Source organism: Lethenteron reissneri, chromosome 38 (genome assembly GCF_015708825.2).
Source record: "Lethenteron reissneri isolate LAM-NWPU_2019-01 chromosome 38, ASM1570882v1, whole genome shotgun sequence".
NCBI classification, from domain to species: domain Eukaryota; kingdom Metazoa; phylum Chordata; class Hyperoartia; order Petromyzontiformes; family Petromyzontidae; genus Lethenteron; species Lethenteron reissneri.
In genome coordinates, this window is record NC_083816.1 from 1,705,976 (window position 1) to 1,722,295 (window position 16,320).

At 49.0% G+C, this 16,320-nt stretch overlaps 1 protein-coding gene across 3 annotated transcripts in view; it reads right to left on the reverse strand.

Moving 5' to 3' along the window:
* The window catches only part of LOC133351715 (ubiquitin carboxyl-terminal hydrolase 15-like), a 68,172-nt gene extending 58,699 nt beyond the window's left edge, over window positions 1–9,473 (reverse strand). For 2 of the 3 annotated variants that reach the window (XM_061567135.1, XM_061567136.1), the window contains exons 1-2: window positions 9,345–9,473; window positions 1,051–1,175 (exon numbers count right to left, since the gene is read on the reverse strand). In XM_061567135.1, coding sequence (XP_061423119.1) covers window positions 1,051–1,175; window positions 9,345–9,433 — 214 coding nt within the window. In that variant the 5' untranslated portion in view covers window positions 9,434–9,473. Of the gene's footprint in view, window positions 1–1,050; window positions 1,176–7,178; window positions 7,254–9,344 lie in introns of those variants that run through there. The other variant, XM_061567137.1, reaches the window with a different exon arrangement.
* Window positions 9,474–16,320: the final 6,847 nt, after the last annotated feature.

Below are 16,320 nucleotides of genomic sequence, written 5' to 3' on the forward strand. Positions count from 1 at the left end.
TTTCAGAAGTGACCTGGCCACAAATGATAGCTCAACAAAGTGGGTTCCCGTGGAAATGTATAGCAGCCAAATATTCTCTGAAAGCACGTTGATTCTAAATGTGGAGGGAAAAACCAGAGGACCCGGAGAAAGATCAACAAGGCCACGGGGAGAACATGCAAACTCCAAATATACAGGCATCAGGGTCGGGATGGAACCCACGACCTTCTGAATACCAGGCGAGGCAGTTTACATCTCGCCACCACAGAGCCCTCATGAACGCTTCTTGCTTGACAAGGCTACGTGCTGCAGTGCACTGTGCAAGGGTGACAGAGCGATGCATCGAGTGAAATGCAAGAGGGACAAAACGGCTTGATTAGAGCTTTTAGTAGGGCTGTTACTTTCAACATAAGTCGATCTATACGCGATGCTGATCACTACGACGGTCTCAAATTATGCCATGCGGTAGCTGTTTTATAATGTGTGTAAAATGCAGCGACTGAGAAGATGTGATCAATGTCTCTGGCTGTACACGAATCCACAAATGACACGGTAAGGCATCTTCCATGAAATTAACAAAAAGCGTTCTTCAAACATGTGTGGAAATGACCATGACACCAGAATGAACTGTACAAACTGGAGTCTTACAATTAAACGAAACTCGTTGGTGTTAAGGTAAAATTGTCAGCATGGCGATAACACTTTTGAGTTTGCGTAGGTTTCAGTTACCGATGCAAGTTGAGGCATGTCGAAATGTGTGTGAATTATTTGCCGAGTAAGCGGCGTATTACACAGCTCACCGCTCAGCAATACAGCCAGCCAAGGTGACCCCGGAGTTACAAGGTGTGGCCAATAAAGTCGATGTGAAATACAGTGACGAAGACTACCCCTTGTAAGTCAACAGCCAGTACTCACGAGTGACCACACAGGGCATGAACACTCCACCCCATTACCTCACTGCAAGAAAGGTGAAACTGTTTTAATTGTTCCCATGACCTAATTGGTATGGCAAAGTGTAAGCATGGAATACACATTCAAAGGAAACACGCATGTACACGTGGAAACACTAACCTTTTAAAAGGCCAGAGTTGTCTACTGGCCCGGGCAGGCTCTGTTGTCCCATCTGGTGCATGTCCCAGCTGTCGAACCTCACAAACTTCTTCCATAGTTTGAACCATCGGCTGTCGATCAGGTACCTGTCGAGAGAAATGCAGTGGTTCACTCGCGCGTCTTTCCATAATTTCTTGCAATGTTCCACGGGGTGAAATAGTTTGCCCTGACAAAGGCAAGCAGACAATTTTAGTTGTTTTTCCTAAATGAATTCACGACGCCAATTATACCCATGAAAGAACCACCACATGGCTTTGCTGCGAGCTACTTCATTCCCTCGCACAGTAGTTAAAGAGAAAGCCTAGCTACGTATATTTACAACCATACATAATTAAACGTGCTCATCTGCCCGTATTGCGCCGATGAAGCAGGGCTGGCTTAAAGGAACCGGGTGCATACATTTCAAACGGAGCCAACGCAAAACCCACTGCCCCCTGCAATGGAGCAGCGATTGGGACAGTGATGATAATCTCTTGAGCACCGAGACCAACGCAGCTTGAGTGGCTTCCTGCACTAGCCCACATGGAAACCTCCAGACGTCCGCAGGCAAAAATTCTCCTAAAAGAACACCATCGGCTGTCAGCCAACGAAGCACTCCCACTGACAAAGGACCCCCCCCACACCACGCACGCGTCTGAAATCCCGCAGCCCCCTACTGGCATAAGCTCCAAGCTCGATGGGGCAATTCCTGGTTGACTGCAAATATCACCAATAGCAACCTGGTAACGGACCCGAGCAGTGAAGTCCCAGAGTTCAACCTTCCATGGAAAACTTGGACAACTCTCGACCGCTTGAGGACAGGGGCCAGGCAAGAGGAGGCCACTTGCTCCACAAATGCAGTGTGAGGAGCAGCCCAAATTGTGACTGTGGCCACCACCCAGGTCAGACGATCGCCCCAAGCACTGAACTCCTGCCCCGAGATATATCCATTTCAGGTGGCATCGCAACCACTTACTCTGCCTCACCTGAAGCTGTTGAATGGATCGATAACCTCAAAATCAAATTATCACTTCTGCCCCAGCCATACAAAGAACAAGACTTGCATTTAAAATGTCGTGCTAAAGCGATTAGACAATTATTTTAAGACATATTTTCATAAATCATTAACCATCGGCCATTCTTAAATTGCCGGCTCCAGGCATACGGCCTCCAAAATGCCGTTGAGTGGCAATGTTGAGTGACGATGTTGAGTGACGATGATGAGTGGACCACGATGAGTGACGACGTCTATGACTGCTGTGACGTCATCTATCCCCACCCATCTCCCCCTCGGCATGTTCATTGTAATGTTCAAGGTTTGATGTTGCACTAATTACACCTTTATGGTTATTGCAATAGCTACTCGTATATTTGTAGCATTAATTTCATAAATCGATTACACATAGCAATAAATTACAAATCGATATTTTTCTTGCTCCATACAAGTCTACAGTTATAGCTTCATAGCCTTTCATGAGATTTCCGGCAAAAATGCACCAATGTCTTTATCACCAAAAAGAGAGAAAAAGCAGCAGGGCAACACATTTCACCAACGTGGATCTGGTCACCATTCGTGTCGCCAACGTTAAAGCAAGAAGGGCGCACCGTGTTTCACGTAGTAGCCAAAATTCACCAGCGATCGTCAACGTTGCAAAAAGCATCGCCCCGAATGTAAGAACACAGTTCTTTGAAATTACTATCCTGTGCAATTCCCTGCACATCTTTCCTTGCTCGGCATAAAATATGCAATCAAGGAAGTGGATGAACCCAAAGAGCCAACATTTACCGTACGACCAATTCCATCAGGCACAAAGTGGAGTGCGCCCTTTAACGTCGCAGCAACTCTCCCAAACGGCAACCCGGCCACACCATTTTTTATCACCGGAAAGTTTCTGGCGCGGCTGTCGCAGCGTAGCGGTTAGCGCTGTGCTACGAACCAGATTCCCGCTACGTATAGTGCGAAAGAAGTTCAACATCTCTCATGAACCCATGATGCCCCTGCAGACGAGCAGCTTTTAGCATTCTCTTGCACGTGTTCTCTCTTTTGGCAACCATTCTGCCACCGGTCTCGACGACTGGCCGTCATCTCTCCCGACGATGGTGTTTTGCTCAAGGTCACTCGTGATTTTTAAGCGGTAAACAATGTGTCAAACTTGTATATGTTTTTCTAAACCACATGTTTCTCTGTCTATCTCCGTAATTCTAAGTATCTGCTTCTTCATGCTTCTATGCACATTTTCCAGCATGAATCTCATTGTCCATGTTTCTGATCCATCCTGCCAGTGACCACTAAACGTGCTCCTCGTGTATCCAGGTCTCCCATCTCTTCCCTGTTGATCTCACTTTCATCTCGCTCATCCGTTTCTCTTTGCGTCTCAGCGAGACATTTTCCTCGGCAGGCCCATGTTGGTCGGGCCACTCCAAGAGACATCACGGGCCAGATGTGGCCCATGGGCCACCAGTTAAAAGAATCTCGCCAGTGTGCGTGGAATGAAGATTTTATGCCACTGAGGCCTTAAAGCCACCGAGAACTAGTGCAGGATATAAGCGCATTTTGGACATCTTAAACACTGTATAGGGGGCGTTAACAAGCGATCAATCAACATTGATCCTTTAGCTGAATAATACATGCATCGAATTGCATAAGAATCAATGTTTTTTCCCAATCATGTTTTATATAAAGGATTTGTGTAACACCTGCATCCTGTAGAGGCCGCTACATTCAGCACGTTATTATAAAATACAATAGAATATCGAATCGAATAGACGACCCTGAGTCGCTGCAATTCAAATCGCCGGGTGCGGCGAGGGGGGGGGGTCGTTACTCCACCATTAAAATGCATCACTGTTTCCCGTGTCTTGTGTGTAGCATGCTTACCCCTGGGTTAGCTACAATGGGTTCGGGGCTTGATCGTTCCAATCACCCCCATGCCAAAGGCACGCCATATGCTCAGTAGACGTTAAAGACCCCGTGTGTCGGTCTCAATAGACCTTTGTCTGCCACGTCATGGCCCAATCATGAAATATATTACCTAAAAGCTTCTGTTAATATTAAACGTCATAGATTCAATCATCATAAATGACTCTAAACTGTAAGTGGTTCATTTCCCTAAACTATTGCAGTCATCCATCATTCGATCAATGTACTGTGTGACATTTTGATGTGGCCATTTTGCACATTGTGAAATCAGCTCTAATTCAGAACTCTGGATGTATTCAGTATTCCATCCCAGGTCTCTTACTTGATTATGAGAATGTGAATTAATCCTGTACCGTAAATAAATAACCTTACAACATCACAGTCAAGTAAAAGGGTTCCCATATCCCCAATCAATAATTATTGGGCAGGGCTCATCTGTCGTCAGACACAATTCAGAGGTGATAATTCCACGGTTCCATGATGGGTGCCAGGTTTTCTCGCAGAACAATCCTAACATACACAGAAAATGATCAGCATAGTCATCAGCCGTCGTCTATCCACTGCTGTATGAAGGCCTCCCCACGCAATTGTCATCTCTCACGGCTTAGTGCAGATACAATCAAACTCCCTCCTTGGGTAAATCGATGTTAGAGACTATACAAATAATATTCCTCTTGCCTCTCTGGTCTGCTTAGGGAAAAATAAATATAAAACATTGCAGTTTCAAATGAAATGGGACTTCATTTGAAACGATTAAGAAAAAAAATTACAGTATGCTTGCATTTGTCTGTGTACATTCATGAGCCAGTGCTAAATTATAAATACAATTTAATTCCAATAAAATCAATGAGAAACTCAAGCATGTCTATTTATTTGTGTGCAGGCTGTATACTCTGGTACATTCAGATGCCAACCACAATTCCATAACCCCTCACTGCATTTAAAATGAAATCAGATACACATTACTGCAGAATAATTCATTTCAAGTGAATTAAAATTACAGAATGCGCATGTACGGTAAATGTGCTTGTGCATCTTCAGAATTAGCTACCATTCCTACATACAGTATTCGATGTAGGGGGGGGGAACTACAGCACATGCATCTATATGCAGCGTGCATACAGCTTCATGAATACTTGTGGAGATACAGAACTCAGGCCCATCAACAACTAACTCCACAGCTCTAAGCAGTTGTGCCGCAGCTCCAAACCTGAAATGTCAAGTGCCACTTCGGTTACCGTGGTTGTGACCCATCGCCCGAAGCGTTGCTACTGTGGAAGAGCCGCACTTTGCTTGGAGGGATGAACACCGCCAATCCCTTCCACCCCACCCAGCCACCCCATCTTTGACACGGTAACAACAACAACAACGGCGGCGGGACAAGCGGGCACACAAGTGCCGCCTGCTCGAAACGCGGTGCGCTCTCTTGCCAACAATCAACGCGTGCGCCGGGGAATGCTCCGGCATTTGATTTCGACTCTGCCGATGGGGCAGACTCCGAAGCACTCCCCCCCCCCAGACTTTGTTAGCACCGAAAACAAATTGCGACTTTAATCAATTCATGCTGGCTCGTGTGTGTCTGTGTGTGTGTGCGCAATGGAGGAGAAGGGCGATCGTCCGGAACGTCGGCTTTATATTTCTCCCTTTTGAAGCCGGTATTATTGACGAACGTGATGGGGTGGGGGTTCTAAAAAAAAGGTAAACATTGGCGTGGCAAGGCAAAAGGGCGCTACGGACTACAGCTGTGTGTGTGTTGTGACATGGGGGCACACACATAACGGATATTTGCTAGTGCGCTACTGTACCACAATGCTGTACCGTATTGCGGTACAGTGTGATGCTGATCCACAGCACATTGCTATTAGTGGCATGGCACCACATACAGTGGCACAGTGAGACAGTAGCACAGTGAGACAGTGCAGATACAGTAGCACAGTGAGACAGTGCAGATACAGTACCAGTGAGACAGTAGCAATACAGTAGCACAGTGAGACAGTAGCACAGTGAGACAGTAGCAAAACAGTAGCACAGTGAGACAGTAGCGATACAGTAGCACAGTGAGACAGTAGCGATACAGTAGCAATACAGTAGCACAGTGAGACAGTAGCGATACAGTAGCACAGTGAGACAGTGCAGATACAGTACCAGTGAGACAGTAGCACAGTGAGACAGTAGCGATACAGTAGCACAGCGATACAGTAGCAATACAGTAGCACAGTGAGACAGTAGCGATACAGTAGCAATACAGTAGCACAGTGAGACTGTGGCACAGTGAGACGGGACCACACAACAGACAGCGAGTGCCACTACAGCACCGGAGCGAGAGAGCGCCACCAGGGCGATCCCGTCACCACATCGCATCGACACGGCCGGAGGAGATGTCACCAACACCCTAACCCCACTCACCACCACCCCCCCTCACCACCACCCCCCCTCACCACCACCACCCCCTCACCCCCACCCCCCTCACCCCAGCGGAACGCGCCACTCACCACCACCACCCCCCTCACTACCACCCCCCCTCACCACCACCACCACCCCCTCACCCCCCTCACCACCACCACCCCCCTCACCACCACCACCCCCCTCACCACCACCTCCCTCACCCCAGCGGAACGCACCACTCACCACCACCACCCCCCTCACCACCACCACCCCCCTCACCCTACTCACCACCACCACCACCCCCCTCACCCTACTCACCACCACCACCACCCCCCTCACCCTACTCACCACCACCACCACCCCCTCACCCTACTCACCACCACCACCCCGACCACGACAATGGGAAGAGAACCTCACAATCGCCGGGTCAAGTAGCGGTGGCGGCACCGCGGCGCCCGTGCCAGGCTAGGTGCACTTCTCGCCTGTTTAACGGGGGGGGGGGGGGTCACGGGGCCATGGGGGTTGACCGACTGAGATGTGCCCCCCCCCACTCCCTTCCTATGCGATGTCAACTTGCTGCACATTGTATCCGCCGCCGTTGGTCGCTCCGCTTTCTTTCTCTTCGTTACCGTCGTCGTTGTTGTTGGGAGGTGGAGGAGGATTTGCCTCCAAATACGGGGCGACACAATACGCTCGGGATGACACACACACATACACACACATACACTACAACAACAACAACAACCGCCATTCGCCACTAAGTGGCGGTGACGTCACCACGATGCTTGTGCCAGGCCAAGTGCACCTTGAGGCCACGTGAAGTGTCGAAAGCCCGCTGGCAGGAGGTCACGGGGCAGACCCAGGTGCCACTGGTCGACTGACCGAGATGACTGGCTGATGCACCACCTGTGCCCCCTACTGTGCCAACTTGCTGTGCTTTAGCCACCCGGCGCTCCGCTCGTTGTTGTGAGCGTCGCTCCTCCGCCCTCCGTTGTTGTTGGAGGGCGACTGCCTCCAACTGCCCAGTAGCGTCCTTCACGAGCCTCCTCCACTGAGGCCGATCTTGACACCGCTGGTACCAGTCATCGGCAAGTCCACTCAGCTCCACGTCCTCCTGTACCACATCACTCCATCTCTTCTCCAGCCCGTGCCGCGCCCGTCTAGCCCCCTCGATCCGGCCGAACAAAAGCTGTTTAGGCATGCGGTGGCTGGGCATGCGGGCTACATGACCCAGCCAACGCAGCCTTGCCTGCCGGAGGAGCTCACTGATGGGACTTTGCCCAGATCTTTCAAGGATTTGTGAGCTCCTCACACAATCCAGCCTGGTTAAACCCAGGATGGATCGTAGGCAGGCCAGCCTAAATGTTTCCAACCGGCGAAGATGCTCCACCAGGGGGGTCCACGTCTCGCAAGCGTAGAGAAGGGAGGGAATGACCGTGGCCGAGAAGACCTGAAGCTTCGTGCGGAGCGACAGACCAGGTAGCTTCCACACAGCGTTACGCAACCGATGAAAAGATATTGCCGCTCGACTGATTCGGAGTGAGACCTCTGCTGATAGACTGGAGCCGGTCATAAGCATACTGCCCAGGTATGGGAAACTCTCCACTCTCTCCACAACTGCCCCATCACCAATTGGGAGTTGTGGGGGTGGAGTGTCCGATGGTACAAAATACCCAGGCAGGTGCTTGGTTTTGGTGGGGCTGATGGTAAGGCCCCACCTCTTAGTGGCACGCTCCAGTCTCAGCAACAGCGCCTCCAACTCCTCTTCTGAATGAGCAGCTATTACCAAATACATACACTACACACACACATACACTACACACACACATACACACACTACACATACACACACACATACACACACATACACTACACACATACACACACATACACACACTACACATACACACACACATACACACACATACACTACACACATACACACACATACACACACTACACATACACACACACATACACGCTCATACACACACACACGCACACACACTACACACGCACACATATACATACACACGCACACACACTACACACGTACACATATACACACACACATACACACACATAGACACACTACACACACACACCACACACACACTACACACACACACTACATACACACACCACACACATGCTCACACACGCTCACACACACTACACACACACTACACACACACACTACATACGTACATACACACACTACACACACACTACACACACACACATAGACACACACACCACACACACGCTCACACACTCGGCCAGCACACACCACACACACTACACACATACACACACACACCACACACACACACCACACACACGCTCACACACTCGGCCAGCACACACCACACACACTACACACACACATAGACACACTACACACACACACCACACACACGCTCACACACTCGGCCAGCACACACCACACACACTACACACACACACCACACACACGCTCACACACTCGGCCAGCACACACCACACACACTACACACACACATAGACACACTACACACACACCACACACACTACACACACACATAGACACACTACACACACACACCACACACACGCTCACACACTCGGCCAGCACACACCACACACACTACACACACACATAGACACACTACACACACACACCACACACACGCTCACACACTCGGCCAGCACACACCACACACACTACACACACACCACACACACGCTCACACACTCGGCCAGCACACACCACACACACTACACACACACATAGACACACTACACACACACCACACACACTACACACACACATAGACACACCACACACACACACCACACACACGCTCACACACTCGGCCAGCACACACGGCGCAAACCACGGCGCTCCGTCCGCGGGGTCAGCGACGACAGCCGCCGCCGCCGCGTCCCCGTCCCCCTCTCTCGCCTCCTCCTCCCGCCGCCGCCTCCTCACCAGGTGTCGCCCTTCTTGAGCGGGGTCTTGATGAGAGTCGCGATCTCGTTCTTCTGCGCCTCCACGTCCGGAGAGCCGCCCTCCGCCATCGCGCTGGCGCCTGGAGCATCGAGAGAGGGGGAGGGGGGCGGGGCCACGCGGAGAGGGCGGGGCCGAGTGGTGGGGGGCGGGGCCGAGTGGTGGGGGGCGGGGCCGAGTGGTGGGGGGCGGGGCCGATTGGTGGGGGGCGGGGCCGAGTGGTGGGGGGCGGGGCCGAGTGGTGGGGGGCGGGGCCACGCGGAGAGGGCGGGGCCGAGTGGTGGGGGGCGGGGCCGAGTGGTGGGGGGCGGGGCCGAGTGGTGGTGGGCGGGGCCGAGTGGTGGGGGGCGGGGCCGAGTGGTGGGGGGCGGGGCCGAGTGGTGGTGGGCGGGGCCGAGTGGTGGTGGGCGGGGCCGAGTGGTGGGGGGCGGGGCCGAGTGGTGGAGGGCGGGCCGAGTGGTGGTGGGCGGGGCCACGCAAAGAGGGCGGGGCCGAGTGGTGGGGGGCGGGGCCGAGTGGTGGTGGGCGGGGCCACGCGGAGAGGGCGGGGCCGAGTGGTGGGGGGCGGGGCCGAGTGGTGGGGGGCGGGGCCGAGTGGTGGTGGGCGGGGCCGAGTGGTGGGGGGCGGGGCCGAGTGGTGGTGGGCGGGGCCGAGTGGTGGTGGGCGGGGCCGAGTGGTGGTGGGCGAGGCCACGCGGAGAGGGCGGGGCCGAGTGGTGGGGGGCGGGGCCGAGTGGTGGTGGGCGGGGCCGAGTGGTGGGGGGCGGGGCCGAGTGGTGGTGGGCGGGGCCACGCGGAGAGGGCGGGGCCGAGTGGTGGTGGGCGGGGCCGAGTGGTGGTGGGCGGGGCTTCGGGGATAGGGGGGAGGGGCGGGGGGGGTTACGAGAATTGGCCAATAGCAGCGGGCTGAGCCGAGGGGGGTAGGGGGCGGGAATTCAGGGCCATTGCGCGAAACGTTGCCTAATTTTCTATTTCTAAATAAGTGCATGTAGTTGTGTAATAAGTACAGTATATATATTATCTTTTAAAAAGGGGAAAGCGTTATTGGCGCACGCGTCAAGACGGGAAGATGAGTTCACAACAACAACAACAACAAAATAACTCGGAACATTCGTCAACCGACTGGCACACGACACGCGGTGGGCCTCACGCGCGCACGACGTTTCGAGCAATGGGCCCGCTACGAGTGGTCAAGTTGGTGCGGGGCGCGCTGGGGGGGGGGGTGGAGGGGCGGGACGTCGAAAAAAAGCGAGCGCGGGGATGTCACCGCACGCGTTGTGACGTCACCGCAGGCGTTGTGACGTCACCGCACGCGTTGTGACGTCACGGACTCATCAGACTTGTCACCACTGAGTTCGCAAACAGCCGTCGTCGTCAGTCAGCTTCTTGCAGCGACGAGAAGCTTCCCCACTTGCTCATAATACCAATTACAATGTTTCACGCGGCATTCCATCCAAAGATCCCGATGCACGATGCATGGAAAGCAGGAACCAAAACAGAACCAGGGGCAGCCGACCAAACTAAAGAGGGAAGGCCAATTCAACGGGTACTTCAGCTCGTATGACCAAGTCACAGTGCAATGAGTTCAAGGAATAAGTAGGCGGTGGCGAGATGTTAACTCCCTCGCCTGCTATGCAGGAGGTCGTGGGTTCGATCGCCTGCTGCATATTTGGAGTTTGCATGTCTCTTTCTCTCTTTTTTTCTCTTGGTCCCTTCACATTTATAAACATGCGTTTAGATTATTTCGATTATTTTGCTGCTATACATTTCCACATGATAAGCAGCTTTGCTTAGCTAAAATTTGTGGCCAGGCCGCTTCTGAAAAATGAAGTTAATAGTTCACTGGGCTATTAAAAACATTTTATTTGCATATCGATTTTACGTATTTACGTATTTATCTTCAGTGACTTGTTTACCTTCCCTAGACTTTGCACTCCTTATTCGTGTTTTGTATTGTTTGATATTGTAAAGTTTTGACCCGCCCCTGTTGGGCATCTGTGAAAAAGAGCTTTATAGCTCATCGGATTCCTCAAGTTCCAACAAATATTCAGATTCTGATGAGTTGAAGTTGACAGCAATCACAATCCTGCCTGCTGATGAGACCCAGAAGGTTGAAACGGGTCCAGAGTTTGCGTGCCAGAACAAATGCTGCCGGGTAACATTGGTCTGGTAAGCCAGGCTGAAACATGTTGTATTTATACAAATATGCGGATACAGAACTGAGTTCTGCTTACACAAGTCCGCATTTGCCATGATAAGCCACTTCGTTGAGCTACCATTTGTGATGGCCAGGTCGCTTCTGAAAAAAGAGCTGTGTCGCTGAGTGGGCCTTACCTGGTAAAATAAAATAAAAAATATCTGAAAGCCCTTGCCTGGAAGCCCCAGCACAAATAATTCACTTACACAAGACAGAGTATCTATGCCAATTACAGATAACTATATCCATCAAAACTAAACTAATGAGCTACTGTTGCTAGCAGTAAACGGCTGCGTATATACGGAAATAAAAGCACAACGTTACTGTTATTATATTCTTGGTTCTTTCGGTAAAGTCACGTAGAAGGGAAATAATAAAATAATAAAAATATAAAACAATAAAATTCTCACGACGTTTCGACTGCAACACAAGCAAGCATCATCAGGTGCGAAACGTCGTGAGAATTTGATTGTTTTATATTTGTATTATTTTATTATTTCCCTTCTACGTGACTTTACCGAAAGAACCAAGAATATGAATCCCTGCAGTCACGAAAGCTTTAAATCAAAATGTAATGTTACTGTTATAGATACTAATCCTGTTTAACACATAGGCTTTCGCGACCAACATCCATAAGAGGTTTTTTTGCTGGTATTTTGATCGTTTTAATTACTTGGGCAGTGTCAATGCTCGTGTAATTTGATTTGGTTTTGGCATTCAATACCCTGTTGCGTTGTGCATCATTGTAACCTGTCATTTGCAGCTGGTTGTAATTACTGGGGGAACGTCGTACTCAGAGTGTAAATGTTGTGGCTTGGCTCTCCAACACACCTGTGTGCTGTGCTAGTGACCAATTGGCCACGTTCTGTTTGCGTGACAACCCTTACTAATTGGCTGTGTCGGGTGGTGGCGGGTTTTAACGACATATTTACATATCTACGCAATCTAACCCAAAAAAAACCTCTTATGAATACTAATCTTGATTAAATCCATGCGCAGCTTTTTCACGCTGTGTCCCATGCCCTGCCCAAGCACACTCTCCTGAACAGTTCAAATTGCCTTCAACATTATTTCAAGATAAAGAGGCAATCGTGATTTCTCTTGTGCCTAGAATCCACGTGGAACGCTGCAAACCCGCGGTTAATAATTAAAAACTCAAGTACATCCAATCCAGCACCTAAGTCTTATCCAAAGCGGATTTGAGTAATGACACTTGTTGAACAATCCAGCAAAAGTTCTCACCGCAAGCAACAGAAAAGGAGTTTCGCTGCGTGACTTCACGCTTTGTAAAGATTGAGGCCTCAGTTTAGGCGTATCAGTGAGGAAGGTTGTGCATCCACGCCATATTATTTACCCAATTGTTATTGTCTGATACAGGGTGCTTGAAAAAATGTTAACACTTATATGGGACTATCGTTTTCAATGGAAAAAGAACAGCTAATACACTGTAGCATGACAACAAATGTCATGTTAATCGCTTTAAAAGTCAAAGAGTCTCTACTTGTTCGCCATCATTGCCAACACATTGCATGGAATCTTCTCCAGGTGGTCTCCAGAGCGCGGTGGCACATTTCTTGTGCTATTGTTGCAAATTCTCGGAAGTGTTCACATTTTTTTGAAGCACCCTGTGTAACACTTGATAGGGGGGGGGGGGAATAACGGAGTGATGACATGTTCACATGGACAGCAGTTTGTGATTTTTAAATGAAAGGCGCTGCGTACAAAACAAAATACATGGTCACGTGGAAACAAACCCAGTAAATCCTGTGCCAATCGAAGCTTTTTCAACGTTTGTTGCTGACATTGTATGCCCCACTTTAGCCAACGGCATTACTTTCGACGAACCACTTGACTCATACACTGTGCATAAAGACGTGTTTTAAATGTTGTGACTCATAAACGTCCCAGGTTGAACACAGAAAAGCAGCTGTCACCAGCCACTCTGCCACTGGATACCTACCGGCTACAGCACTGGCGGCCTATCGGTAAATATTCTCCCTAAATATTCCCCCCCCCCGGGAATATAGACATGGAGGAATCCGAAGTGCTATGAAGCCTTTTTTCACATCAACTAGAATGGGTTGCAGTCCGTGGAGTGAATTGTTGTTTGTATACGTACAGTCAGCAGATGTTCTTTGCTGTGGTTGTCCCACCTGATGACGGACACTTGTGTTGCGCCTGAAACGTCGTGATTTAATTAATTGTATTTTATACCTACGTGACTTTACCGAAAGAATCGTAGAGTATGTATACGTACAGTATTTAAAATGCCCTATGTGCAAGTACATTTCCTACCTTTCTTGTTTGTAGCTTGGGCAAAACCTGGAATTAGTCACCGCTCTGACATTTCCAAAAAGGGCATGTCATTACAAAAAGAATCATTCATTATGGTGGTTGGAATTTAGACTCAACATTTAAACAAATGTGGGTAAATAAATACCTCGCCAAGATGGGATTCAAAGGTCTAATGATCGGCTCTTGCAACTGCCGGAGATAAAAAATAAAACGATTAAAGAAACATCTTCATGGTGAGATCACTCCCTACCCATAATCTTTAAAGTATCGTGCCACTACTGTATTGTGATGTACTTACGGTAGAGTACTTGTGTGCATTGTATCAATTGTTTATCATATTTAACATGTTTTACATTTTAATGCTAAAATGAATGCAAGTTTTACAGGTGGCATTTTGATGTCGGTCGGTGTTTATCTTCTAAGTAAAAACTGAAAATGAATAGTAGTATTGGTATATTCGTCGACATACAATTTAATCATATTTAGCGTCAATTTATTTAGAGTAATTACTTCACGAATACAATATGTAGGGCAGTAATGAGAGAGAGAGAGAAAAAAACAGTTTTAATTCCCGACTAAGTATTATTGCAGTTAATTTTGTATGAAACAATGGTCGATGTCTATGATAGTGCAGTATTTACATCCTGCAAACAGCGCACAGACATATTCACTGTAATAGGACACCGACGTTATCTTCTCACAAAGTGGTTCATCATTTTATAAACCCATGAATAGTTGTGGCTTCCAGTCAATCTCCTGCTCGAGTTCGATCTCACCACCAGCACCCAACGCCTCTTGATCCAATACACTCGAGGGCAGCCGATCCTACGGACAGGATGGAGTTGCGTTCGCGCGACACGAACCTGCCCCTCGTTTTACTCACCATTCGCATGCCCCTCGCCACTCACGTTCATGGTCCATATGTGAAAAGTAGGCAACGTACCCTGATTAAAACCACCCCTTTATCCCTAAGCGCACATTGGTATCGTACGTTGCTCTTCACCATGAATGAACGAGTTTAATTTCCAAAAAGCCCTCCCACCTGATGTCATTCCCTTCCTAATTTCATCGTAACCCGAGTCCACGCCCGAGATGATACGCAATACTCCGACGTGCCTGCCAGTTGTGTCGCTCCAACAGATATCTTTAATTTCACTGAGCAAATATGCTGTGCGGAACTTAGTTTTGTCTTTCTCACATTCGTCTTGAAATCCAACTTGTGCAGCCTCTGTTTTATGAAGTTATTGATCCATTTCTAGTCATCAACAATCTGAGATGAAAAAAGTACAATTTATGTAGCTATATGTCTTGATTTCTATTAATACAATTAATAATTCCACTGAATAACATTACATGTTTAATATCACTGTGTATATTCTGTACACATATATATATTGTTTGAGTGCTTTATTCATGCAATATCCGTATACTGTAGCTTTTCCAGTACAGTATTGTCAAAACATTTTCATTTATTTAGGCCTTGGCTTGTAAACGTCTGGATACAAGCGTAGAGTGAATAAACAGCGAGTATAATTGACGTGGGATAACGATACCCTTAATTACCCACGGCCTTTTTTTGCTTGTCACGGTAAATGTAATGAGTTAGAAGTGTTTAATCACAGTGGGTTTTTTTTGTTTAATTGATTGTGGAATAACCGCACGAGTCACGCAGCTGTCAGCACTCCACTCACGGGTAATTTCTGGGTTAAAGTCAGAAAGCAAAACTCCACCAAGAGCGAGCTGCAACAACTCCGCGGGTTGCTGACGTTCATGGTGCCCATGTCCTGCGGGCAGACTCAACCCCCGCCATAGGAACGAGGAATGTCCACAGATCTCGGGATCAGTGAGCTATACGTTTCATGTGTCGAACACGTGGCCAATCAACAACAACAACAAACAAGCACAGTCTACGATGCCTCCTGCAGTGGCAACGCCTCGCGTGCCGGGCCGCCACTCTGTGAATCATATTCCCTTAACAATGACACGTTCCGGGTCTGGTAAATGTAAAATAAGCAGCGACTTTTATTCAACGAGACGTCTATCAATGGCAGTGTTTACGTGACAACCCTTACTAGCCGGCTGTGTCGGGTGGTGGCGGGTTCTAACGACACATTCATATATTTACGCGACCTAACCCAAAAGACCTCTATTATGGACGTCTATCAAGGGTTACCGCTGGAATTTATTTATTCCATTCTTTTTGCATACTACCTCGATATGAGCGTGATGTTAAACAGGGTGATAATGCACTGATCTGTTTTAGCTCCACTGCAACATTGCAGTATCGAAATAAAAGCGACGCTTGCCCGTCACAACTCTGGGTGCCGCCTGATGACTCTGCGAGTTTTCATTACCGGCGAAACGTCACGGGTGCACGAATTGTCGATGTTGTGAGTTTACTCTGCGACACACAAAGCGGTGTGCTGAACTAGTAATGTATCGTCATGTTTTGATTACGTGACAGAC